Below are 26,574 nucleotides of genomic sequence, written 5' to 3' on the forward strand. Positions count from 1 at the left end.
TTGGGTTCCTCAGCACCGAAACGAAGCAAAGTGTAAAACCAATCAAAAACTCACGCCCAGTGTTGACAGATCCAGTAAATTTTCATCACAGACTGTACAGCCAGTTTCAGAAGTCCAGGCGTCAGGAACATAGTTACCAAGATAGTTCAGCAGGTGCTAAGTAAGGTGCACAAAGAAATTGAAATAGAAGCATCAGTGCAATAAAACAGCAAAAAGAGTCAATATACCAGAACTCAATTATTCAATACATACAACTACATTTCAGTCTATTTACTAAATCAGAATGTTGGCACTGAAACCTCTAATTCTGCATTTTAGGCACAATTACTGACTTCAGTATTTATATCCAAGTACAACCTATAATCCCTGTTTAGACAATTTAGTTGGCCCCTAGGACAAAGTCAAACTTTGCACATGTGGCAGTATTTATCTTCAGTACTGGCTGTATTACCGTTCTTGGCATCATGCCTGAATTTGGTCTGGGGGAAGGGGTCTACCAGGTTTCCAGGTGACTGACTGCTACCTAGCGACTCCTGCCTTTTGGTGGATGCCAGGTAAAGAGAGGATCATCTCGGTAGTTATACCAAGGCCCCTCTTCTTCAATGTTGTAAAGCCTGCCAACTGGGCTAACGTTTGGAGAATGGGCGAAGAGTACCAGTGGCTGATGCCGCTTGTGAAACTAAAAGCTAGCATGTCTTTAGGACCAAAGAAAAGGAGAAAACTTAAAACGAACAATGTTAATTCTTAAAAATTACCTCGGTTATATGGATATTGACATGACTTACAGTATCAGAACATTAGGGTGGATATAACCAGTAAAGTGACCATTGTCTGGAATTTCCACAGTTGGCTGGGACTAGAATTAAGATTCTAGTCAGAAACCCCAGACAAACAGGATAAATGGTCAATCACATTATTTTGTTGCAAGTTCTGCTGAGGTTAAAATAGGAAATCGAGACAACCCTGTGAAAATTCAGGAGTCTGAGCGAGTAAGCATGTAAGAGTCTAAATTGAAAAAAACAAAAGCAAACAATTCAAAAGCTATACTATAAATGACAAAAATTAGGGCCAGCACCGCCAGCTGTTCAGTAATCCTTGGATTATAGAACTCCACCTTCAATCAATCAAACAGGACGCAAGGTTATCTGACAGAAATGTTAACATAAACAGGGGAGGCAGGCTCTTGTAAAGAAATGGCGAGATGCAGGCTTGCATCTGCTATTCTCCAATGTCAGACACGGAATACTAGTTTGCTCCCCGTCATGTGGAAAAGGGTATAAGCAAATACAGAAGTGGATGATGAGTTCATCTCATTATTCTCTCACACCTCCTGGGGGGATTCTGATTGCCACAGGCAGAACTTTGGCAACAGATTGGCAATCCTTTGCTGCCTGCCTGGAGAGTAGCTTGTGAAAATAAAGTACAGAATAAGTAAGTATATAAGCCAGGCCAGACACTTCAACCTGGATATTTAACAGTAAGCTCCCATACTTTGGTTTGTCTATTGCCGTGGATTAGGACGGGTAACGAGTCGAATATTATATTCCTGGTTCTGACCCGTGTTGGTTCAAAGTGCAACTCCACTTCATCTGTAAAGAAAGGAGATTAAATAAAAGTTGTACGAGAAGAAAGGCCAGTTTTATTGCAAGTCGCATACATTTTCAATATATTATCAGGAAGGTTATGATGGTTAAATAACCATGAAAGCTGCTGGAACATGGGATTTACAGTAGGCCATTTGGGCCCTCAATCTCGTTCTTCTCCAGATAGAATCATACAACACAGAAGGAAGCACCAAGTGGCCCATTCTACTTCTATCAGCTCTCTGAAGGAGCCAGCAATTTAATCCCACTTGCCTGCTCGTCTCCCCATAGTCTTCAAACATTTCCTCTTCATGTAGAAATCTAATTCCCTTTTGAACCTTACCATGAATCTGCTTCCGCCAGGCTTTCATGAAATGCATTCCATGATGATTCACCCAGGCTTTTGGATTATTCGTTCAGTAACAAAAATGATTATATTACACAGTATTTGTGTATTCTCATTCAAAAACCCATCTGGTTTACTAGTGGAATTAAAGTGCTAGACAGTACTAGCGCTTGAAAAATCCTGGTGATATTACATTCACAGAATTTGCAATGAGTTAAGAATTATTTCAGATATATCACCCCAAAATCCATGACGTTTTAGAATCCTATTTTCTGGAGACAGTAACAGACCTTTGGATGTGTGTAAGCAATTCTACTTTATTAACCTCTCCAAAAATCAGTGAGGCTCTTTTTATTTTTGTAGTAAATTGCACAATTGCGTGTTTTATCTTACTGGTTATTTAATGTTTAAGTTTTTTTCCGCCATAATTTTACTTGGGCCATTATAAACCTATTGCTCCTTTAACAGTACACTACTCCACATGCAGCAGGAGGAACTGCAGAAGGCCAAATCTCCCAAGGCTATCAAAAATCACAAGATTTCAGTAAGTCACGTGGATTGGCAAATCTGACAACTTTTAAGCGAGAAACCAAAGTACAAGCTGAACAAAGAATTTTGTAAATTGTGTTTGTGACACAAAAAATACTGCATTTCACTAGAGTTAAATAATACTTCAATTAGAAACACACGCCTTTCAAATGAACAATTTGGTTATCGTAACAGCATTTGTCAAATGTTTCTATTGGGAAATTTCCATGTTATATTTCTTCTTACTCGCTCAAGGGATTTGAGCATTACGAGCAAGGACAGCATTTGTTTCCTGTCCATAATTGCCTTTCAGAAAGTGGTGGTGTGCTGCACTCTTGAACTGCTGTTGGCTATGTGGTGCAGGCACACCCACAGTGCTGGCAGAAAGGGAGTTCTAGGATCTTGATCCAAATATGGTGAAGGGACGGTGATATAATTCTAATTCAGGATGGTGAGAGGCTTGGAGGGGAACTTGCAGGTAGTGGTGTTCACATGCTTCTGCAGCCCCTGTCCTTTTAGGTGGTAAAGGTCATGCATTTGGAAGATGCTGCCGAAGGAGGCTCGGTGAGTTGCTGCAGTGCATCTTGCAGATGGTACACACTGCTGCCAGTCCGCGCAGGTTGTGGAGGGAGCGAATGTTTAAGGTGGGCAATAGGGGGCCAATCAAGTGGGCTGCCTTGTCCTGGATAGTTTTGATCTTGAGTGTTGCTGGAGCTGCATTCATCCAGGCAAGTGGGGAGCATTCCATTACACACCTGACTTGTGCCTTGTAGATGGCGGACAGGCTTTGCAGAGTCAGGAGATTAGCCTGCTCTCGTGGCCACAGTACTTATATGACTAAGGTAAAAGCAAAATACTGCGGATGCTGGAAATCTGAAACAAAAACAAAAATAGCGGGAAACACTCAGCAGGTCTGACAGCATCTCTGGGGAGGAAGACAGAGTTAACGTTTCGCGTCCGTATGACTCTTCAGTTAATTTTCAGGTCAATGGCAACATCCAGGATGTTGACAGTGGGGATTCAGCGATGGTAATGCCATAGATTGATGATTAGATTCTTTTGTTTGGAGATGGTCGCTGCCTGGCACTTGTGCAAGCTGAAATGTTGTCGAGGTCTTGCTGCATGCAGGCATGGACTGCTTTAGTATCTGAAGAGCTGTGAATTGAACTGAACATCAACATAGATGCATACTTCTTGACCTTATCACAGAGGGAATGTTATTGATGAAGCAGCTGAAGATTTTTGAGCTTAGGACACTACCCTGAGGAACTCCTGCAGTGATGTCTTGTGGCCTCCAACAGTCAGCTTCCTTTGTGCTAGGTATGACTCCAACCACTGCAGACTTATCCCTGATTTCCACTGACTTCAATTTTGCCCAGCTGCTGATGCCACACCTGGTCAAATGCTGCCTTGATGTCCAGGGCTGTTACACACACTGCTCCTCTTGAATTTAGCTCTTTTGTTCACGGACTGTATTTTATGTAGGGGCTGTGACCCTGTCCACTAGCTAAGAAGCCGGAGGTGAGCCTTCCCGGGGCACCGGGGCTGGATTTTATAGTCATCGGTTAATCTGTTGCTCGAGATCAAAGCCACCAACCTCAGGGGGGAGGATGTCCCTCCTTCAAGAGTTGCCAGCCAATCAAATGGCTGGTAGCTCTCCAGCCCCAGCAACCCCTCTGGAAGCACTGGCCACTGAAGGGGCTTCAGTCAATCCCTGACAAGGAGCCATGGAGGAGGCACTACTGGAAGTGAAGTAAAACACCAACGGAAATGGGAATTGGCCTCTTAAATGCCTCAATTGACCCAAGGGCAGATGGGTGTCCCGTTACTAACGTTGCCCTCTGCTGACAAAATACCAGTGGTAGGTGATGGGCACAGTACTTCCTGCCATCCCGCTTGATTGCACACCCCCCTCCCCCACCAGCGTATCAGCTGCTACTGCTACTGTGGGGGGCATAAAAAGCCGGCCCACGCTTTCACCAAAGTTGGACCGAGGTCTGGAGCCTAGTGGCCCAGGCGGGACCCGAACTGAGCATCGGTTAAGCAGATTTCTGCTGAATGAGTGCCGCTTGATAGCAGTGTCAGTGACACCTTCCATCACTTTCCTGATGTTTGAGAGCAGGCTGATGGGGCAGTATTTGGCCAGATTGGATTTGTCCTGCTTTTTGTGAACAGGAGATACCTGACCAGTTTCTAAAACATACACATTTCAAAATGTTCATAGTTAAGTTTTTCCAATTAAGAAGAATGATTTTACGAAGGAAGAGTAAACAGTCTGTTTAAGGTTTTCCTTTTTTTAAGCAATGCTATTCTTCTGTTCCAACCCTGTCCCTTTCTCAAATGTCAAATCTAACCTAGAGATCAGGGCAGAAACCCATTAACAGTTATGCTTACTTTGACAGTTAAATAAATGACAACATAATATAAATGCTAAAGCCACCCAACAACCAACCTTTGAAGGTGACGCGGTATGGTTTTCTGTCCCTGCTCATGGTCTCTAACTCACAGCAGAGTAAGAGTCAGTTATGCCTCTTTTACCATGAGGTGTAATCCAAGTTAGCTCCGTTTGAGTAGAAATTGAGCCCAGAAATAATTCTGGGACAAATTTACTCAGAAGTCACTTAAGTTAAAAAGAACCAAATCAAAAAAAAGTCATTGACAGGTTTAAAAAAAAACGTTACGGAGCCAATTAAAAGGGAAACGAATGGATTTTTAAAAATGTATTCTCTTTCACGGGATCTGGGCGTTGCAGCATTTATTACCCATCCCTAATTGCCCTCGAGAAGATGGTGGTGAGCCACCTTCTCGAACTGCTGCAGTTCCTGGTCAATTATTGCCAATTGTGAAGTAAAAGTAAGGCAGTTTATTAAGACCAGCTACAAATCACTTTCGTAACTTTGCCTGATTACTGAGAACATAAAACGTACCGTTAAGGTTTACGTGGTAAATATAAATCGGCAGAGAAACACAATAGGAATTTATAGGCTGATCAATACTTGCAGCTCATAAACAAGCAAACATTGATACTAAAGCAGAAGACTGGAGCTTACTTACCTACAGCCCCATTCAAGTTTTGAAAGATTTTGCTTTTGTGATCCAAGGTTATGTTGATAGAAAGCTAGAAGAATACAAAAAAGGGTATTAATCCCAAACGTACTTCATGCACCATAACAATTCTGGCAAATTACTACAATTGCTTTTCAGTCTCTGGAGAAACACCTGAAGAGAAGCCAACTGTTACAGAACTATCATTAAGAGTAAACGATTAGGTCATTTGTAACCATAAACTCTCATCATCTTGTCCTCAATTTACTTACTCGCTTTAAGGGATCCACATAAATTTTGGTATAGAATAGTTGATCATCATCGTTATCTTGTAGTTGCCATTTCTCTACAATGCGATTTACAGAAGAAGCATATCCAATGACACCTGAGGAAAAAAAAGTACACGGGTGGTAGTACAAAGTCGTCCACAAAAATACAGCAGTCTTGAAATAAAAGAAAGATTTCTTCAACAGTCAAAACAAAGGAAGTCTGTAGCTTTGGTCGAAAAAGCTGAGAATCTACACGGTGGGAAATGGGAGAATACCACTTTATTGACGCACTATCAAAATTGTATGCTCAGGAGCTGTACATTTTAAAAACGTGCATACCCTCAATTTTTCTGGGTTTTTTTCAGGGTGACACCACTATTCCCAGCTAGGAAAGAGGGGATTGGGTCATTTCTTCAGAAATCATGGGAAAAATGATCTCCCCATGGTGGGGGGGGGGGGGATTCCCTCAGCTGGGAGTGCGCTCTTTCGCACAGGCTAAGTGCTGCCTCAGGGAGATCGGCTCGAAGTTAAAATTTGCAACAAAATGAAAGAAAAATTTCCCTGACATGTTCCCTCATGTGACAGTGCCACATGAATTGGGACATGTCCATAACTTTAACTGAAACCTTTATTAAAGATTTAAATACCCACATGAAACCTCATCCCACCTGTGGATGAGGTTTCATGCTTTTTCTGAAGCTCGCCAGGACTCCAGGCCTGCTCGTCCAACCTTAAGGTTGGACGGGCAGGTCCATTAATGACTTTAATTACTTTCTCAATGGCCTCAATAGGCCGTTGACAGGTCGGTGGTCGCACAGCTGACTTGGCTGCGCTCCCGCCGACCTGAAAATGGAAATGACGCGGGGTGACGTCGGGAGTTCCACCTGACGTCATCCCGCGTCATTTTATGCGTTGGCGAGTGGGCCTCGCCCCCTCTCACTGACCAGAAGATCCTGCCCCATGCCTCGACACCGCACTGCTCTAAATGACTAGGATCAATTTTACACTCAATTTGTACGTAGTCATTCTTCACTCACTGCATTTTGCTGGAGGAATTATCCTGCTTTTATCGGGAGATGTTGCTAGTTTCAGACAGGAATTCTGTTGGCTGTAATCCGTAGATACTCTTTTCAAATAGACACTGTAGATTGTTGTAGTGTGCTGTTTAAAAGGTCTTGTTTGCTAATTAATAGATTTTGCTTGCTGTTAAATACACTGCTTGCTGCGAGTCCTGCTGTAAGCCCCACCTCACCTCAAACTCAGTGGCTGACACAGTGGTACAATTAGATACAATGCAGTCTTGTTGGTTGTAACTCCCCAATGGTTTAGTAGGTAAATGTAGGGCAGAATCGTCCCCGGTTTGTACTGAGTACGGTAGTGGGCGGGTAAAATGAGGTTTTTAACACCGGCCGCGATGGCAGGTTTCCATACCATATCATCCCAAACCCGCCGCATTATTTTTGCATTCCCAGGAAACATTAGGTTTCCATGGTGAGCGGGCTCTGATTCACCTGCCATGCCATCACCTCGCCGCTTCATCACCCCAGGCACCACATTTATAGTACAGCCTCGCTCAGTGCTTCCAGCCCAGGGCTGCAGCAAAGACGACATGGTCCCAAAAGGTAAGATGACTGGAGCCTTGAGCGCCTTTTGGACACCGTGAAGGCCGCTGTGATGTCCTCTACCCTTGCTCTGGCCATAGGAAGGGCAGCAACATTACCACTATGGCTTGGTAGGCGATGGCAGTGGTGATCAGCGCCAATGCTGCACAGAAGAGATCGGCCATCCAATGCAGATAGAGGATGAATGATCTCATCCGTGCAACCAGGGTATGGCAACCAACTCATCACTCTAAACTCACACACTCAAGCACATCACACATTCACTGGCATCTCACCCACTGCCAGCTCAAGGGACATCACCATCCATTCTCTCACACACCCCCTCACAGTCCATCTAGCCTCATCTCCTCTGGAGACTGCCTCCCCTGCCCTCACCATTTTGAGGCCACTTGCACAGATCAACATGTGCCCCCACACACACCCTGGGATACCCTCCTTCCCCAGTACAGCCCTCGCCCTGCAGTCTCTTGCCTTGCCTGAGGCCACTTCCCCCACTTACCCAAGCAAGACCCAGCCCTGCAGCCATTGAAAAGCCACCCAATAATGGCGGATCTGGTAGGTACAGACCTGCCCATGAGCCCCCCTAAAAGTGATGTGGTGCTGTCTATGAAGCCTGGCGCTGATAACTGCGAGTGCTGACCGAAGCAAGGTAGGCAAACAAACTTTGAAGTCCTGAGTGAAGTGCAGCCGGCCAAATGCACGTCACTTATGTGCTGTTGTGAAACATGTTGGCGTGTTTTCCGCCGACATGGGCGGATGATCGGTGGGGGGATAAACAATTCCGGTGGGCTGGCATAATAATGATACACGGATGTGTTACAATAAGGTTTCCAATGTCTTATGGTGGAGAAGGCGGCAGGCTGAGCGGATAATCGTGAAACCGATCGCACGATATTGTCCGCTCACGTCACAGAACACACCCGACACCAGCAGACACGGAAAATCCCGGCCATAGTGTGTGTGCAGTTATTCATCCACATAAGCCACAAGATGCCAGGTACAAAATTAGTGTCTGCTATGTTAGCTGATCTCAGCCAGAACAATATCTGGAGCACTGCAATCGAATTTAGATGTCGGCTATTCTTACAAAGTAGCATCTCTGCATCGAACAGCTGTCCATTCAAACTTCACTCCAGGAACTCAGTACACTTACTACGCCTACACTCTTTACCACAAGCAGTCATAAAAGTTTATCTAATCAGCAAACAGAGTCTCTTTAAACATCAGACTACAACAGTCTACAGGGTCTATTTAAAAAGAGTTTCTACAATATACAACAAACAGATTTCATGTCTGAAACGACAGCGACATCTCCCGATAAAAGCAGGGCAATTTCTCGGGGGAAAAAAAGCGCAATGAGTGGAGCAATAACAAAGAATGCTGGAAAAACTCAGCAGGTCTGACAGCATCTGTGGAGAGAAAGACAGAGTTAACGTTTTGAGTCTGTATGACTCATCTTCAGAGCTTCCAGCATCCACAGTATTTTACCTTTATGCAATGAGTGGAGTATGGTTACATACAAATTATATGTTAAAAATTGATTCCAGTCATTTAGAGCAGTGTTGTGTCCAGGCGTGATTTATGAAGAAATTACACAATCATTTCTATTCTGGCTGGCAATTCAGCAGCAGGAGTGTTTCAAACAACATATTGCTCAGGTACTGAAGCAGTCCATGTCCAAATGCAGCAAGACCTGGACAATATCCAGGCTTGGGCTGACAAGTAACATGTGTGCCACACAAGTGGCGGGCAATGGCCATCTCCAACAAGAGAGAATCTAACCATCACCCCCTGACATTCAATGGCATTGCCATTGCTGAATCCCCCACTACCAACATCAACAGAAACTGAACTGGACAAGCTATATAAATACTGTGGCTACAAGAGCAGGTCAGGAGCTAGGCATCCTGTAACGAGTAACTCACCTCCTGACTCCCTAAAGCATGTCCGCCATCTACAAGGCACAAGTCAGGAATGTGATGGAATGCTCGCCACTTGCCTGGGTGAGTGCAGCTCCAACGACACTCAAGAAGCATGATACCATCCAGGACAAAGCAGCCCGCTTGATTGGCACCCCATCCACAAACATTCACTCCCTCCATTCACCCACTCGTTGTTCCTTCACTGTCACTCACTGAATTTTTTTTGGAGAAATTACCCTGCTTTTATCGGGAGATGTTGCTATAGTTTCAGGTATGAATGCAGTTTGTTGTATTTTGTAAAAACTCTTCTTAAATAGAATGCTTCAGAATGCTGTAGTGTGCTGTTTGAAGAGACTCTGTTCACCTTTACTGAGACGAGAATTCAATTCCAGTGACTGCAGTGTGTACCATCTACAGGATGCACTGCAGGATCTCACCAAGGTTCCTTAGGCAGCACCTTCCAAACCCACGACCATTACCATCTAGAAGGACGAGGGCAGCAGACACATGGGAACACCAACACATGGAAGCTCCCCTCCAAGCCACTCACCATCCTGACTTGGCAATTTATCACTGTTCCTTGTGTGTCGCTGGGTCAAAATCCTGGAACTCCCTCCCTAACAGCATTGTGGGTGTATCTACACCACGTGGACTGTAGCGGTTCAAGGAGGCAGCTCACTGCCACCTTCTCAAGGGCAACTATGGATGGGCAACACATGCTGGCTTAGCCAGCGAAGCCCACACCCCGTGAAAGAATAACAAAAATGAAGTTGATATGATACATTCAACACACACACAAATTGTACTGATCAAAAAGCTACACAGTGGCTGCAGAGTTTTGTTCTGGAATATCGACACCTTATCTTGCATACTGTAATGAGTAGCTTTATTGCTGCAGACATTGCATGCTGTCAGCTGTCTGCCACATTTACATAGGCAAGTTGTAAATTTTCCTGTCTGAATGGGAAAATCAAGGCTTTCAGCTTTTCAAATGCCTGGTTGTCCATATTTATGATAGGCAAATTTTGATCAAGATATCAAGTTAGATTAATAAATGCCAGTATTTTATCACTTTGTAACAACTGAAATCAAAGCACTGCACCACTATTAATCAAAACAATCTGCTTTTGTTAAGTATAATGAGGTTGTATCACACTGTGACTGCAGTTGCTTTGGGCCATGGGGTTTAGCCAATAATTTTTTTTTAAAAATGCTGACATCACCATAGAATCTGGAATGTCTGCAGCCACTTTTCTTTGCAAGGTGGGGAGTGAAAGCTCACATTGTGGGCAGGCCTCTTGGGAATCATGCCAAACATCTGTGTAGACCAGCAGCTGGGCAAAATCATTCCAAAGGAACATGAAGAAGTTACAGTTTCATATGTGGTAACAGAAACTCCAGTAATGCAGTGAGCACCGCTTATAGTCTCCGAGCTTTCCTTTGGCTTTTTTGGAATTAGAAGTCTGTTCCTCTTTTGCTGGACAGTCTTCAGATAGCCCTGTGCAGATACAAAGTCACATTCATGCCCTGAGTTCCCTGCTTAGGATAGTGCTCTTCCTAAGTTCTCATTCTGATGTGGAATCATTTCAAGTGCACACTGCAATCTACAGTGTAAATGTGGCTATCTTTCTAATGATAGCTGGGTACAGAGACGCAAGCATCCATACAAAAAAAAATCATGATTGGAGACTCGAAATTATTAAAAGGACCACATATCTCTTTAGTTGTAAAAAGTTAAAAAAAAAGTTTGTGACATAATTTACAAGACGCAGTTAAGTTTGTACCAATGGGGGCAGGAAATAATAAAACGACAAAGGCTAAATATGTAGTCATGTTACTGGATAAACAATCCACAGAACTGGAGTTTAAATCCCAGCTTAGCACGACATTTAGTTTTAAGAGTAAGGAAATATAAAACTGGGATCTGTAAAAGTAACCATGAAGCTGTCAGATTGATATAGAAGCTAAAACAAAAGCAAATTACTGCAGGCGCTGGAAATCTGAAATAAAAACAGAAGATGCTGGGAACACCCAGTAGGTCTGGCAGTAGTGGAGAGAGAAACAGTTCAAGTTTCAAGTCCATATGACTATAAAAACTGATTCACTGATTTTTCTTTTGGAAAAGGAGCTTTGTCATCCAGCCTACATCTGAGTTCATGTCCCACACCAACGCTGTTCACTCTAAGTTCCCCTGTGACACGGCCTAGCAAGCACTCAGCTGTGTAAGAGCCGCTACAGGTACAGACTGTAGTAGTTCAAGTAAACAGCTCACCATCACCTACTCTGGGAAACTAGGGATTTAAAAAAATATTTATTCTTTCATGGGGCGTGGGTATCAGTAGCAAGGCCAGCATTTGTTGCCTGCCCTTGAACTGCGTGGCATGCTAGGCCATTTCGGAGAGCAGTTCCGAGTCAAGCACATTGCTGTAGTCAAACTGGGAAAGGATGGCAGATTTCCTTCCCTAATGGACATGAGTGAACCAGATGGATTTTTACAACAATCAATGATAGTTTCACAATCACCATTACTGAGACTAGCTTTCCATTCCAGATTTTATTAATTTAATTTTAATTCCGCCAACTGCCATGGTGGGATTTAAACCCACAGCACATTAGCCTGGGCCTCTGGATTATTAGTCCAGGGACCTTGCCACCTTTCCACTGTACTCCACCTTCCCCACTGCTGAGAGAATTCCATGGCATCAGGAAGGCGATAGGGCCTCTGTCTCCCTACTGCCCACCCCTCTCCCCAACACTCTGGCACCTCCTGCCTCCCACCGTGTTGCTGAGGGCCCCTTTAAATTCCACCCCATGCATTAAAGAGTTTATTATTAAGCATGGAATTAAATGTGTAAGCAGGCCTAAGGTAAGAATGTCTTCTCTGATAAAGGAGCTGATGATATTCAATCATGCATCTGATGGTCTAGAAGATGTTAATTGGATTAATTGTGCTTATAGTAATAACATAGTTGGAAGAGCTTGTGAAGACAATATAACCATGGACCCTAACAGGGTAATATGACCATGGTAACAGAATGATTTGAAGGGACTTGGGACTTAGAGTTAAGTGCACTTTTTTTTGGCTCCATGTTATTATTCTGATATCACTTTTATTTATCTTTGATGTACAATGACTTAGTTGGACTATGCATGGAATATAGAGGTTAAGGTAGAATTAGTGCAGGAATTGAGTGAAATTGAGTGTGCGCTATACTCATAATGAAATCATTACTGTGACCTCCCTGATTATTTGTAATGGATTGCAAGGTATGAGCTCAATGAAGTTCCGTGTACATTTTTTTATTCTTTCACGGAGTGTGGACGTTGCTGTCTAGGCCAACATTTATTGTCCATCCCTAATTACCCATGAGGTGGTGGTGGTGGTGAGCTGCCTTCTAGAGCCGCTGCAGGTCATGTGGTGCAGGTACACCCACAGTGCTGTTAGGGATTTCCTACAGTGAAGGAACGGCGACATAGTTCCATGTGAGGATGGTGTGTGGCTTGGAGGGAGACCTGCAGGTGGCGTTCCCATGCATCAGCTGCCCTTGTCCTTCTAGGTAGTAAATGTCACACATTTGGAAGGTGATGTCGAGGAAGCCTCGGTGAGTTGCTGCAGTGCATCTTGAAGATGGTAGATATTGCTGCCACTGTCATCCACTCCACCACCGATGCAATGTTTAAGATTGTGGATGAGGTGCCAATCAAGCAGGCTGCTTTGTTCTGGATGGTGTCAAGCATCTTAAGTGTTGTGGGAGCTGCACTCATCCAGGCAAGTGGAGTGTATTCCATCACAATCCTGATTTGTGCCTTACAGATGGTGGACAGGCTTTGGGGAGTCAGGAGGTGAGTTACTCTCCACAGAATTTCCAGTCTCTGACCTGCTCTTATAGCCACAGTATTTATATGGCTAGCCCAGTTCAGTTTCTGGTCATTGGCAACCTCCAGGATGTTGATAATGAGGGAATTCAGCAATGGTTATGCCATTGAATGTTAAGGGAAGATAGTTAGATTCTCTCTTGTTGGAGATAATCTTTGCTGGCACTTGTGTGGACGAATGTAACTTGTCACTTATCAGCCCAAGCCTGAAAGTTGTTCAGGTCTTGCTGCAGTTGGACATGGACTGCTTCAGCATCTGAGTCATCGCAATGGTGCTGAACATTGTGCAATCAGTGAACATCCCTATTTCTGACCTTATGATGGTTGAAAGGTTATTGTTGAAGTAGCTGAAGATGGTTGGGCCTAGGACACTACTCTGAGGAACTCCTGCAGTGATGTCCCAGGACTGAGGCGATTGACCTCCAACAACCACAACCATCTTCCTTTGTGTTAGGTATGAATTTAACCAGTGGAGAGTTTTCTCCAATTCCCATTGACTCCTTGGTGCCACACTCGGTCAAACATTGCCTTGATATCAAGGACAGTCACTCTCACCTCTTGAGTTCAGCTCTTTTGCCCATGTCTGGACCAAGGCTGTAATGGAGGTCAGAAGCTAAGTGGTCTTGGCAGAACCCAAACAGAGCATTAGAGAACCATAGAAATGTAATGGCGCAGAAAGAGGCTATTCAGATCATCGTATCTGCGCCGGCCAAAAACAAGAGCAAAAAAAGAAACTAGTCGCTCATTTTTAATCTCACTTTCCAGCACCTGGTCCGTAGCCTTGCAGGTTACAGCACTTCAGGTGCAGATCCAGGCACCATTTAAATGAGTTGAGCATTTCAGCCTCAAGCACCAATTTAGGGATTGAATTCCAGATGCCCACCAACCTCTGGGTGAAATTATTTTTCATCAGTGATCATCCAGGCAAGTGGAGAGTATTCCATCACAATCCTGATTTGTGCCTTACAGATGGTGGACAGGCTTTGGGAAGTCAGGAGGTGAGTTACTCTCCGCAGAATTTCCAGTCTCTGAGACCTGCTCTTGTAGCCACAGTATTTATATGGCACTTGATAATACTGTCAAAAACTCCTTCCATCACTTTGTTGATGATCGAGAGTAGACTGATGGGGCAGTAATTGTTTGGGTTGGATTTGTCTTGCTTTTTGAGGACAGGTCATACCTGGGCAGTTTTCCACATTGCTAGATATGTGCCAGTGTTGTAGCTATACTGGAACAGCTTGGCTAGGGGCACAGTTAGTTCCAGAGCACAAGTCTATAGTACTACTGCTGGAGCGTCGTCATAGCCCATAGCCTTTGCAGCATCCAATGCCTTCAGCTGTTTCTTGACATCATATGCAGTGAATCAAATTGATTGAAGACTGGCTTCTGTGACACTGGGAACCTCAGAAGGGGGCTGAGATGATCATCCACTCAACACTTCTAGCTGAAGAAGGCTGCCAATACGACAGCCGTGTTTTTTGCATTGATGTGTTGGGCTCCCTCATCATTGAAGATGGGGATATTTGAGTACCCTCCTCCTGCAGTTAGTTGTTTCATTGTCCACCACCATTCACAACTGGATGCGGCAAGGCTGCAGAGCTTAGATCTGATCCGTTAGGTGGGATCATTTGGCTCTGTCTGTTGCATGCTGCTTCTGCTGTTTGGCACGCAAGTAGTTCTGTGTTGTAGATTCACCAGACACCTGATTTTTAGGTATGCCTGGTGCTGCTCTTGGCATGCCTTCCTGCCCTCTTCATTGAACCAGGGTCAATCCCCTGGCTTGATGGTAATGGTAGAGTGGGAGAATATGCCAGGCCACGAGGTTACAGATTGTGGTTGATTATAATTCTGCTGCTGCTAATGGCTCACAATGCCTGATGTGTTCCCAATTTTGAGTTGCTGGATCTGTTTGAAATCTATCCTATTTAGCACGGTGGTAGTGCTGCACAACACATTGGAGGGTGTCCTCAATGTGAAGACAGGACTTTGTCTCCACAAGGGCTGTGCGGTGGTCAACCCTACTGATACTCGAGGTCATTGTGAGGGGGGGGGGGAGAGAGAGGTGGGGTTCCGTGGGGTTGGTCTGGGCCTTTACTATATTTACCCAGAGGTTAGAAAAGGCTTTAATTCTTCTAATGTTTTCTGGATAACTATTACTATAACCCTGGCGGAACCATCCGAAGATTGAGATTTAAAACACATTTTCAGATGGTTCCCAGCACAGCGCAATTGTCCAGAGGAAGTTAGCACTTCTGGGCAATTGCCGTGCAAACCCTTACCTGGGAACTTCCCAGAGGGATTCCCCAGTGCATCTTTGCGGTACCCCCCAAATCTGAACACTGGGGAGTGCGGAAGTTATGGGCCATTGTTTGTGCATTGTTACAACTGCATGTGTCTGTCCTCTGAGGTTTAAAGTAACAGAATAAATTAGAACAAGAAACAAGTCCAACACAGGTAAAGTGACATTGATCTTGCATTTAAAAAGGACATTGGTGAACATAATTCTCATTTTAGTAGGTATGCAGCAGTATAAAAGGAAGTTAACTCTCAAACTGAGTGCTTTGACAGAAACTACAACATTACCAACTGCTATGGCAATAGAATAATAATGGCCTGGATTTCGCTGGGGTAATGATGGCAAAACATGTCAGCATTTGCCACCATTACTCCTCTGAAATGGGCACCAACATCTAGAGTTCCCAACTGCACAGTTAAATGTAGGAATCCAGAAACTGGTGTCAGCGATTCTATGTTTCTCTGTTGAGATTCTGAAGTCAGAGGTGACAGTCAAATAGAAGTCACTAAATTGATGAGAACTTGAAATTTATATTACCAGTCTTGCTGTAAAGGCCCATGAAAACGTTTGAATGAGGTGTAACATTGTACTAAGTTTATAATTACTGACCCTGAAAAATGTCAACAATATTTGTAGAAAGTCAAATTTCTCAACCAAATGGAAAAAAATTAATATATTTTTAAAATAAAACATTTTTAAAAATTGTTTATATGTCGGCTTTCTATCTTAATCTCATGCATGTGTCCCAATCATTTATTTCACTCTGTAAAATGATATTACGGGGGCAATCAGTGCATTTTACTTCCTGATTACCGTCGTTGAGAATGCTTCCATGTGATTGACTGCTTACCCTGCTTGGTTATATCACAGTTGTCCTACAGAGAGATCCCCTTGGCTTGATGCCAGATTCAGACTAATTTCAGGAAAGGGAAAACCCACACCACACAGAGATTACCAGAGCTTTGTAGGCAGCTTTCTTCAAAGCCGGTGGCAAAGCTTCTTCCCTCCAGAAGACCAACCAAAGTTCACTTTATTCATAATTTTGATTCAAAGCGAGTATTACATTAGCAGAGGCACAGTCAGCAGCTCTGTCTCAGGTTTTTCTTTGGAGGTGGATTGGGAGGGAGAAGGTGGGAAAGAAGCGGTGTGTGAGATAATCGTTCTTCTTCACTCTCTCGTTATTTAGGCTTCAGTAAACCGCACATCTTTAAGAGTGTTTGCACGGGTGTTTGCACTTGTTCTCGGGTTCAAACCAATGCTTTTCTTCAACAACCTATAGGAAGCATTCGTGTTAGACAATGACCTATCTCCTCCTGCCAGCAACTTTACAATCAGGAGTCAACAGCATTTGGGAGGCTGCGGGGGTGGGGGGCAAGACGACAGAGCAAGAAAAGGAGCAAATCACGGCTGGGTATCACAGTTCCTCGACTTTTTCTCACTAAAAATGTACACTGATAATTTTTCAGACAAAAATTATACATCTTCTCACCAAAACATTCACCACTTCAATGCCATTGCCAAAGGGCAGTATCCAGTCAGATGTGGCTGCTGTGGTTAGCCTCACCTTCTACAGCTCTTATTATTCCATTTGAAGCTGTGGAGTTACTTACAGCCGTTGAAATTCTCCAAGATGGGGAAGTGTTTTTCCCCCCCACGTCTCTCACGGTCATCTGGTATTATTCTATTTGTTTAATTTACAGTTGACCACTTCAGTCCTTACAAAGTCTGAGAAAACGTAGCGTTTTTTTTCTCACTTTAGAGCAATTCTTACCTCCTGAATTAAGGAATCTCTTTCCGCTGCGGACATTAGGATACTTTTCTGCAAGTCTGTTATCTGGCCAGATAAGCCCTTCAGCAGCAAATACCACCTTGTGATTGAACTGCTGGAACTTGCTCAGTAGCTCTTCAGGGCCACCGGCAAAAAGAACATCGTAACTGGAAAACAAAACGAAAGAAGGTCTCATGTACATTCTGGAGCGTACGCACATGTACATTTTATGTCTTCCCCATTCCCTATACTTCCTATAACAGGACTCAACATGAGCCACTTATCTCTGTTCAGTACTGTATTCCCAAATTATAAGCAAAAAGCCCAGATGTTGCTCTACATATTTGTTTAGTTCATAAATGAGAAAATGAACTTCAAGTTTAAGCTCAGATTCATGAGATAGGGGAAAATACCATTTTCAGCTCTTCAAGAATGTCTAACTGACATTTATTCAGGGAGGCAGAATTTTCTGATGCTCCTGCCTTCTCTGAACTGGCAAACTAAAGGTCACTGTAAAAGACCTAATGAAATAGAGTTATGATTTTAGTAGAGACAATATTATTCATTTTTTTTGAAATCTGAAAACCCTGGTATTTACTAAAAGAACGAAGCCACTAGGTGCACAGATTAAAACAAAAGAATTTTACTACATGAAAAACCAAAGAACAAGAATTCTAATAACTATACTTTATCTTAACAAGTCAGTTATGTTAAAGATGTTAAAAGTACAATTAAAACAGATGTTTTAAACAAAACTTATTAACTCAACTTTCCTTCCACACCCATTTGATATACACCAATAACTCACATCAGATAGTTGTCAGAAATTGGAAGGTTAACCACTTGGTCTGAGTACTGTTTCAAAGATTCATATAAGGCCTGAGATTTCCTGGGCCTTCCGCTTACTTCAGACAAGATTGTGCCTTCAAATCTCCTCCAACCATCCCATGGTTGTGGAATCCCATAGGCATCACTAAAGCATAGCCGCCTTGGGCCAGGACACTGGGTTCTAATATTCTTCAACTCTGGCGTCTGGCATATAAAACTCTCCCTCTCTTTTCTCAGCTTGGCTATCCCTAGAAGTCCAACTCATTGTTAAGCGTCCTTCAGTGAACAAGAGTTTTAAATTCTTTTAGCCAACACACAAAATTTCAACTGAACCCTGTGTGAGAAATGTTTCCTGCACCAAGCCTGTTCTAAACTAAAAACTGAAACTCAAGTAGACAGAACCATGCCCACAATCTACTCCACCCCTATAATTAACTTCCGGATCAGCCTTTCTCTATTGTTATTCTCCCAGGAAACTTGGTCACCTGATCAGTTACTGGAAGCAAGGTGCTTTACCAGAAACCCCCTTCCAGAAAAACCTAGTTCTTAAGGGGGCCATCACCCCAACATAAAATATAGGTTTATCCCCCAAAAGCACATGAGCCATCACAATTGACTTCAATTTTACTAGGGCTCCACTCTGTCAAATACTGCCATGATTTATTAACACAGACTCTGATCAAAATAATACTTCATAATTTTAACCACCTCAATGAAACTTTCTCACCCTTTCTGCTGCAGTTAAAACTATCATCATGGTCAAACTTCTGCAACATCCCTGCATGTGATTTCTTGATGGCACAAAAGGGACATGCACTAGCCAAATTATCACCATCAGTCTGTACACGAGGGAATTGCTGGGCTCTCCTACAGCACAGGCACTTTGAAGCTTGCTTAACTTGCGCACCAGGGAGCCAATGTGAAAGCAGCGCAACTCTCTGCAGATGAGTGAATAAATCAGGGGCTTAGCTGTTCTTTATGGCTTAGTGCCACACAGCGCAAAACACTTACCAACAGCTATCAGGGCAGAGGCACAGGCCATTTTTATGAATCCTTTCAACATTTGTGGCGCAACATTTAAAAGGAAAAGGAGAAAGGACAAATTGTAAATGCTGCAAACGTGATTTTTTTTTAAAAAAAATGAATATTGGCTGGCCTGCTGCATTTTTCTAACATTTTCCATTTTAAGACAAGAAAAGGTCCCTATAGATTTCAGCAGCATTTGTTAATGTCCCTGTACAGCAGCCAATGCAGAACATGCTTTTGAAAATAGTATGAGAGACTCCAGCAGAAGCCAACAGTTACATTTCCTTTTCCAACTCTTCTGGTCTGTTACACTGAACAAGCATCGTATAAAGATGGATAATTAAACACGTCTTCACAGGGATCTTCTTTGCTTTTTAAAAAAGCAAATAGGAGGAATGCCTGAAATACTGGATCCTGTAAGCAAACTGCAGACAATCGGCATTTTATAACCAGGACTTTAACACATAACTGGAACATCTCTCAAAAACTTTAGGATAGGTTTAACTTGTGATTCCACTTACTCCTTCCACCCCAAACCGAAAGAAACTTGCTAATCTGTTAACTACAAGTCTTTTCTTGGAGCAGTCTTAAACATGAAGAATAACACTTTATCTGCATGTCGCACAAACTAATTGGTACATTAGAAGACTTGGATTGAATCTGGTTCCAGATAATGAGCCATCTTGATTTTCCCCAGGGCTTACTGTAAATCGGTAAAAATGTTGCCAGCACAAGCAGCATTTCCTAAAATGGTGGCTTGTTTGATATGCATTCCATAAAATTATTTGCCCCTTCCATTTGCCAAATCCTGCAAGACTTCCCGGCAGTTTCTGGCCAATGTTATAGATCAATACGTCAGTAGTTTGTCATTAACATTAGTGCACTTCTGCGCTACAACCATTCTGCAAGTTTACAAGCTTAGTAAATAACAGTTCAAAACAAAGAACTCTTGTGTACAGACTACTGGCAAAATACAAAAAAGCCATTTAAGTCAAATTCTATATATGTTTATTTCTTACGTGCAGCTTCAACATTTAAAAGTTTTATCCCTTTAATTCATTCTTGCGATGTGGCTTTCACTGGCAAGTCTGCTATTAACTCATTCCTCATTGCCTGTGGGAAGAAGGTGGTCGTTGTATATTGCAAGGTCTGAGCATTTTGTTATATTGCTCTCTCTGCTGCCCCCTCTGTTGGGGAGGTGGAAATAAAGTTAGCTCAATAACGACTGCCTGCAGTTGAGCATGTCTTGACTGCGTTTGTTGCCAATGCTGCGCATGCATAGGTGCATGCGCGTTTGCCATCTTTGATGGGGGCAATGCGTAGCAGGGCACATGTGCAGTAAACACTGGCCCTGGAATTGCAAAGGTTACAGCGCTGGCAGCATTAAGTTAACACTTATAACAATCCACTCCATCTGCAGCTCGCCCCAAACCTCAGCCAGGGCTAGGAAAGAGAAAAATGGCAAATGGGACCCACTCCTTCTGCCCATTCTCACTCCTAATGCGCAAGTAAAATGTCATAACTTGGTGTCTTTTCAGAAATGTAGTAAAAGATGAAATATTGGAAGAAGTGACTGGGGAGAGAGAGAAAGCTGGAGAGACAGAGATGAGGAAATGGCTGCGCCCCGAGTGCCAGCCCACCGCAGGGCTCAGGAAGCATTATATTGCTAGAAATTTCAGACCAACCATTTAATTAGTTCGGAGGGATACTTCACCTGGTAGCGACATGTTTCTTTTGTGTTAAAAATGATTTTGGGGATACATGGGCAATGAAATAAACTGCCAAAAAGAAGCTGTCACCGCTTATGAGGGTGGATTTATGTCTCCTGCAACTGACGCCATTGGCTTCTGCACACGCGCTGACAGATATCGGCGGCCATCTTGCATGACCATCTTGCGTTGGCAGGAGATAGTGAGCATATGTTAGTCTTGCTCAGTGCAATACACAACAGTGGTGGGACCTTTTTCTAGAACTACTTTTGTTCATGTAGAAAAGCTGCTTCTACAACACTGTTACCTATGATTTTGATTCTATGACAAAGGAATGTCGACGTACGTCTAAAGTCAGGATGGTATGCGACTTGGAAGGAGACTTGGAGATGATGGTATTCCCATGCCCTTGTCCTTATTGGTCCCTGAAGTTGTGTATTTGGGAGGAACTGCTGGCGAAATCTTGAGTTTCTGCAGTGCATCTTGTTGGTGGTAAACACCGCAGTTGCTGGTGGTGATGAAAATGGACTTTTAGGCATTCATGTGGCTGTTCAGTTGAAGTTTTGGTCATTGGTAACTCTAGGATATTGATGGTCAAGGACACTGCAATGTCAATGTCATTGAATGTTACGAGGAGGCAGTCAAGCCCTCCCTTGTTGGAGATGGTAATTTCCTGGCACTTAAGTGGCATGTGCTATTTGCACCACATGTCAACCCAAGCTATGTTGTTCAGGTCTTGTTACTTGTGGGCATGGACTAATTTACTATCTGAAGTGAACGGAGTTGAACACTACAATCATTAACAAACAGCGCTACCTGGACCTCATGACAGCAGGAAGGTCATTGATGAAGCTATCGAAGATCGTTGAGCATTGAATAAAACCCTGAGAAACTCCTGCAGGGAGGTTCTAGGGCTGCGATGACTGGCCTCCAAAAACTTAAACCCTTTGTGCCAGGCGTAAATCCAGCTACTGGAGAGTTTTCCACTGGTCCCTATTGCCTTCAATTTTATCAGCGCTCCCTGGTGGCACTCAGTCAAATTCAGCCTTAATGGCAAGGCTGGTCTTATTTCACCTCCATAATTCAATTTGGGCTCACCTTTGGACCAAAGTCTAGGGCCGACTGGTCCTAGCAGAACATCATTAAATACTGGTGATTAAGTGCTGCTTTAAAGTACCATTGCTTTAATGATGATACCTTGCATCACTTTGCTGATGATTGGGAGTAGGCCGATGGGGTTGGAATTGTGTTTGCTTTGTTTTTTGTGGACAGGGAATTCCTGGGCAATTTTCCCCATTTTTGGGTAGATACCAGTGTAGCAGCTGTACCAAAACGTATAGGGCATGGCTAGTTCTGGAGCACAGGTTTTCAGCATAGTTAAGATGTTGTCAGGGCCCATAGCCCTTGCTGTGTCCAGTGCATTCAACAATTTTGTGATGGAACATGGAATGAATGACTGAAGGCTGGTGGCTGTGATGGTGGGGGCTCTGGAGGAGGCCAAGGAGGATTAATTGCCTGGAACTTTTGGTGAAAATGGTTGCAAGCACTTTGAACTTGTTGTTTTGCCCAAACATAAAGAGCTCCACCAGTATTAAGCTTGAGGAATTTCATGGAACATCCTCCTCACATTAATTGCTAAATTGCCAATGGTTCACAATTCGATGTGGCAGGATGCAGGGATTTAAGTTGATTGTGGCAGAAGGGAACTGAGTCTAGAGGTGACAAAGACATGGGTGAGGGTTTCGGTAGATGGGCTGCGGTTGGGATGGAGGCAAGGTGTTGTTATGGAAGTGTAACTAGTTAATCCATGTGAGGAGAGGGTGTTGGATTGGAAGCTCAGTCTGGGGTCAAATAAGATAGAGTTTCAAACAGTCCTGTTCAATGGTCAAGGGGAAGGAGGGAATCGGTGGCAAGGATATGGAGTTTGTGATAAGGGCCAAAGATAATAGCTTTGACTTTCCAATGCTTAACTGAAGGAAATTGCAAGTCTTCTGGGATGTCAGGCAAGCAGTTTACAACAACACAGGGTAGTAGAAGTGTTGAGGAGGATTAGTGGAGAAGTAGAGCTGGGTGTTGTCAGCAACTTGTGGAACCTGATCCCATGTCTTTGGATGATCTTACCAAGGGCCAGCATTCAATTGAGGAAAATTAGGGCAGCCAAGGTTAAATCCCTGGGGGAGTGTAGAAGTAACAATGTGCGGGTGGGAAGGGAAGGTCTTGCTGGAGGTGCTCCAGACATGGTTGGTTATGTGAGAATGGAACCAAATGTCCCATCGTGCCGGTCAGAAAAGGGGTATTGGGTACAGGGTGGTGTAACAGAAGGCAGGAATGCTAGAAACTGAGCCAAAATGACCATATAACAAGTTTACCTATAGGAAACTCTAGCCTCTGTTTCCATCACCCACAACGTAGTTTTGGGAACACAGGAATAAGAATAGGCCATTCAGCCCCTCGAGCCAGTTCCACAATTCAATTAGATTGTGGCTGATCTGTATCATAGACCAATTTACCTGTCTTAGTTTTGTAACACTTATTACCCTTGCCTAACAAAATTCTATCAATCTCAGCTTTGACATTTTCAATTGACCCCTGGTCTCAGCAACTTTGCGGGAGGTGAAATTACAGATTTCCATTGCAATCGGTGTGAATGACGGCTTCCTAGCATCACCTTTGAAAGACCTCACTTTAATTTTAAGGTCACGCCCCATCGTTCTAGACTCTCCAGCTAAGGATAACAACTTAGTAATTAGAAAGTGATAAACTGGCCAGGAGCAAAAGACATTTTCCGTGACAGTAATTGGCCAAGTTGTTCTGAATGTCAGTGTTCACTGGGAATAAGAAGGCTTTCATTAAAATAAATCGCCTGCTCCCTCCATACATCAAATATCAGGCAGCTATCAGACAAGTCAGAACAGCAACTTGAGATTGAAGCAGTGTGCAGAGATTAGAATCTGCTAGCTTTACTTTTCAAGAACAGTAAGCAAAAATGTATTGCCCTTCACCACTGTGATAAAGCAGAACATTTCAAGGTGCCAGAAGGTAATTTTTTTTAAAAGAAGAAATTGAGTTCACCAAAAGGGAAAGGTCTGTAAACGACGTGTTCCAATATGTGGTTAGAAAACATATACTTTTTTTTATTTTAAGGTAGGCACTCAGATTTCACACCCTCCCCCCGGTGGCTCAGATTTACCCAGTGAGTTTTTTAAAAATCCTTTCGTGGGTTGTGGGCATCGCTGGCAAGGCCAGATTTGCTACCCATCCCTAATTGCCCTCGTGCTGAGTGACTTGCTAGGCCATTTTAGAGGGCAGTTAAAAGTCAACCAAATTACTGTGAATCTGGAGTCACGTGTAAGCCAAGCCAGGTAAGGATGGGAGATTTCCTTCCCTAAAGGGCATCCGTGAAACCGATGGGATTTGACGGCAATCAATGATAATTTAATAGTCACCATGCTAAGTTGCTAAGCCATAAAGGATAACAATATAACTAACATTGAGGAAGGCCATTTGACCATTTTTTTTAAATCCAGGAAGATCCTAAAGTCTCCCCTGTGCAGCATCCAATTATTTCTTAAGTGATTCCTGAGGTTTCCCCTTCTACCTGGAAACGCATTCCTTGTGTTCCTCACTTGTGTGAACAATAAATCTGTTGGGCTGAATTTTCTGCATATTCCCCGCCACTCAAAGGAGAAGTCAGTCTTGAGACTACCGGCTGAGCAGCTGATTGCCCCGTGTCAATATTACGCCGGGAGCAGCCTTAATTAATTTACAGTGGAATATCTGCCCCTATCTGGGAGGAAGTCCCACCCTAGACAACTGCTGGACCATCTGATTGGCTGGCAGCTCTGTAGTCCCAGCAGCGCCAGGATCGAGCAGGGACTACAGCCAGTTGCTGAGGAAGAAGAGCCATGGAGCCCAGACTCAGAGGAAAGTCAGGTATTTCGATGGGCCTGGATGGGAGACCCCAGCGAGAGGGTTGAGGCTTATGGGGGGGCTGAGTCAAAGAGGCCGGAGTTGGTGGGGGGTGGGGGGGGGGAGGGGGGGGGAGCTGTGGGGGATTAAAGGGAGGGGGTCTGATCTTTGGGGTGGGTGGGGGAGGGTTACCTCCAATGGACAGAGGGGAGCTCCTAAAGGAGGGTCCCCCTTTCTTGCCTGACAGTAGCCCACACTGTGAAAGCAGCTGAGTTGAAACCTGCCTTGCCTCCACCTGTCTGCTGCATGGTAAATAGCAGCAGAGGCAGAATGAGGCTCTTAAGCGGCCATTAATTGGCCACTTAAGGGCCTCAATAGGTCTAAGGGCATCTGGGCTGCCTGACACTTTCTCCGCCCACCGTAATATGGGACACAGGTCAGGGTTGGATGGGAAGGTGGTGGGAACGCCACCTATTTTAACTTACAAGCTCTCCCCTCCCCCTCCCACCCCACCTTCAAATACGACAGCAGGGGTACTCATTTGAACCTGTGTCTCCTTATTCTCTTTCTGCTGTTTAATTTAACGTAATATTTCAGGGATTTTTTTTCCATTTGCTTAATCTTATTTGCCTCCAGAAAAGCACCTGCCTAATGACCTTTTTCTGGGATGAAAAGGCCTAAGTTGCTTCAGTTTTTCCTTGGAACTCAGTCTTTGACACAAGAAGTGATTCTTATGATTGTCTGCACTGCCTCCAATAATTGAAGGTCTTCCCTTGTTCCCTGGCAACCAGAAATGGACCCAGTATTCAAGGTGCAGTATAGCCTGAGCACCATTCAGTTTGATCACCACCTCCACTGGCTTATCCTCTATTGTTCTAACATTCCATTGTTCTTGTTAACTGCTGCTCGGTACTGGTTCTCTATGTTGGCCATCAAGGCCTCTCCTCATTAGTATAGTTGTGAGAATCCTCGCCTGTCACATGGGAGACCGGGGTTCAATTCCCCGATGGGGAGACAAGTCCTTGCTCGCATTGTGTGAGGTGAAACGCGTGCCCATGATTTTGATTCGCAAACCGGTTTTCATTTCCACATGGCGATCGACCGAAAGAGCATCTGCACAGCGTTTAGGACAGGAGGCAGATTTGACAAAATATACCACGTTGGCCATCAAATCTCCTCAGTCTCTTTCAGCTTCAAAATTCAACAGCAGTCATGGAGTATGTCATTTACTTGGTGTATAGTTAACACTAGCCTACATTAAATTTTAAAACAAAAACAAAAGTACCTGGAAAAACTCAGCAAGTCTGGCAGCATCTGTGGAGAGGAGCACAGTTAATGTCAACGAGTGGGACTCGAAACGTTAACTGTGCTCCTCTCCGCAGATGCTGCCAGACCTGCTGAGCTTTTCCAGGTACTTTTGTTTTTGATTTGGATTTCCAGCATCTGCAGTTTTTTGCTTTTATCTTACATTAAATTTTACTCAGTCTTTAATCTGTCCACATTTTTCCTTCCCCTGCGAGGCTGGGAATGATATTGCTATTTATAACGCATGAGCTACCTCCATGCAGATCAAGGGTACAACTTAGGACCTTAAGTTCTGAATCATTTCTTCCATACCTACTGCGTCTACTAGCTTGGTAATAACTTACAAACTTGACCACTTTGCATTGAAGTTTTTGGATCTTGGTTATTAACGGAGGCACCATATCCATTACTTTGCCCTCCTTTCCCACAAATTCTAAAATAACTCCCCGTAACGAATTGTCTCAGATTCTACCAGTCTGATTCATCAGTTTCGTTGATAGCCTTTTATGTGGAATTTTGTCAAAAAGTCTTTCGAAAGTCTT

At 43.7% G+C, this 26,574-nt stretch overlaps 1 protein-coding gene across 2 annotated transcripts in view; it reads right to left on the minus strand.

Moving 5' to 3' along the window:
- plod2 (procollagen-lysine, 2-oxoglutarate 5-dioxygenase 2) overlaps positions 1-26,574 on the minus strand; it is a 146,994-nt gene that overhangs the window by 53,012 nt on the left and 67,408 nt on the right. For both annotated transcript variants that reach the window (XM_078564230.1, XM_078564229.1), the window contains exons 4-8: positions 17,259-17,422; positions 5,775-5,887; positions 5,512-5,575; positions 1,492-1,589; positions 55-156 (exon numbers count right to left, since the gene is read on the minus strand). In XM_078564230.1, coding sequence (XP_078420356.1) covers positions 55-156; positions 1,492-1,589; positions 5,512-5,575; positions 5,775-5,887; positions 17,259-17,422 — 541 coding nt within the window. The remainder of the gene's footprint in view (positions 1-54; positions 157-1,491; positions 1,590-5,511; positions 5,576-5,774; positions 5,888-17,258; positions 17,423-26,574) is intronic.

Source organism: Cetorhinus maximus, chromosome 19 (genome assembly GCF_964194155.1).
Source record: "Cetorhinus maximus chromosome 19, sCetMax3.hap1.1, whole genome shotgun sequence".
NCBI lineage: Eukaryota > Metazoa > Chordata > Chondrichthyes > Lamniformes > Cetorhinidae > Cetorhinus > Cetorhinus maximus.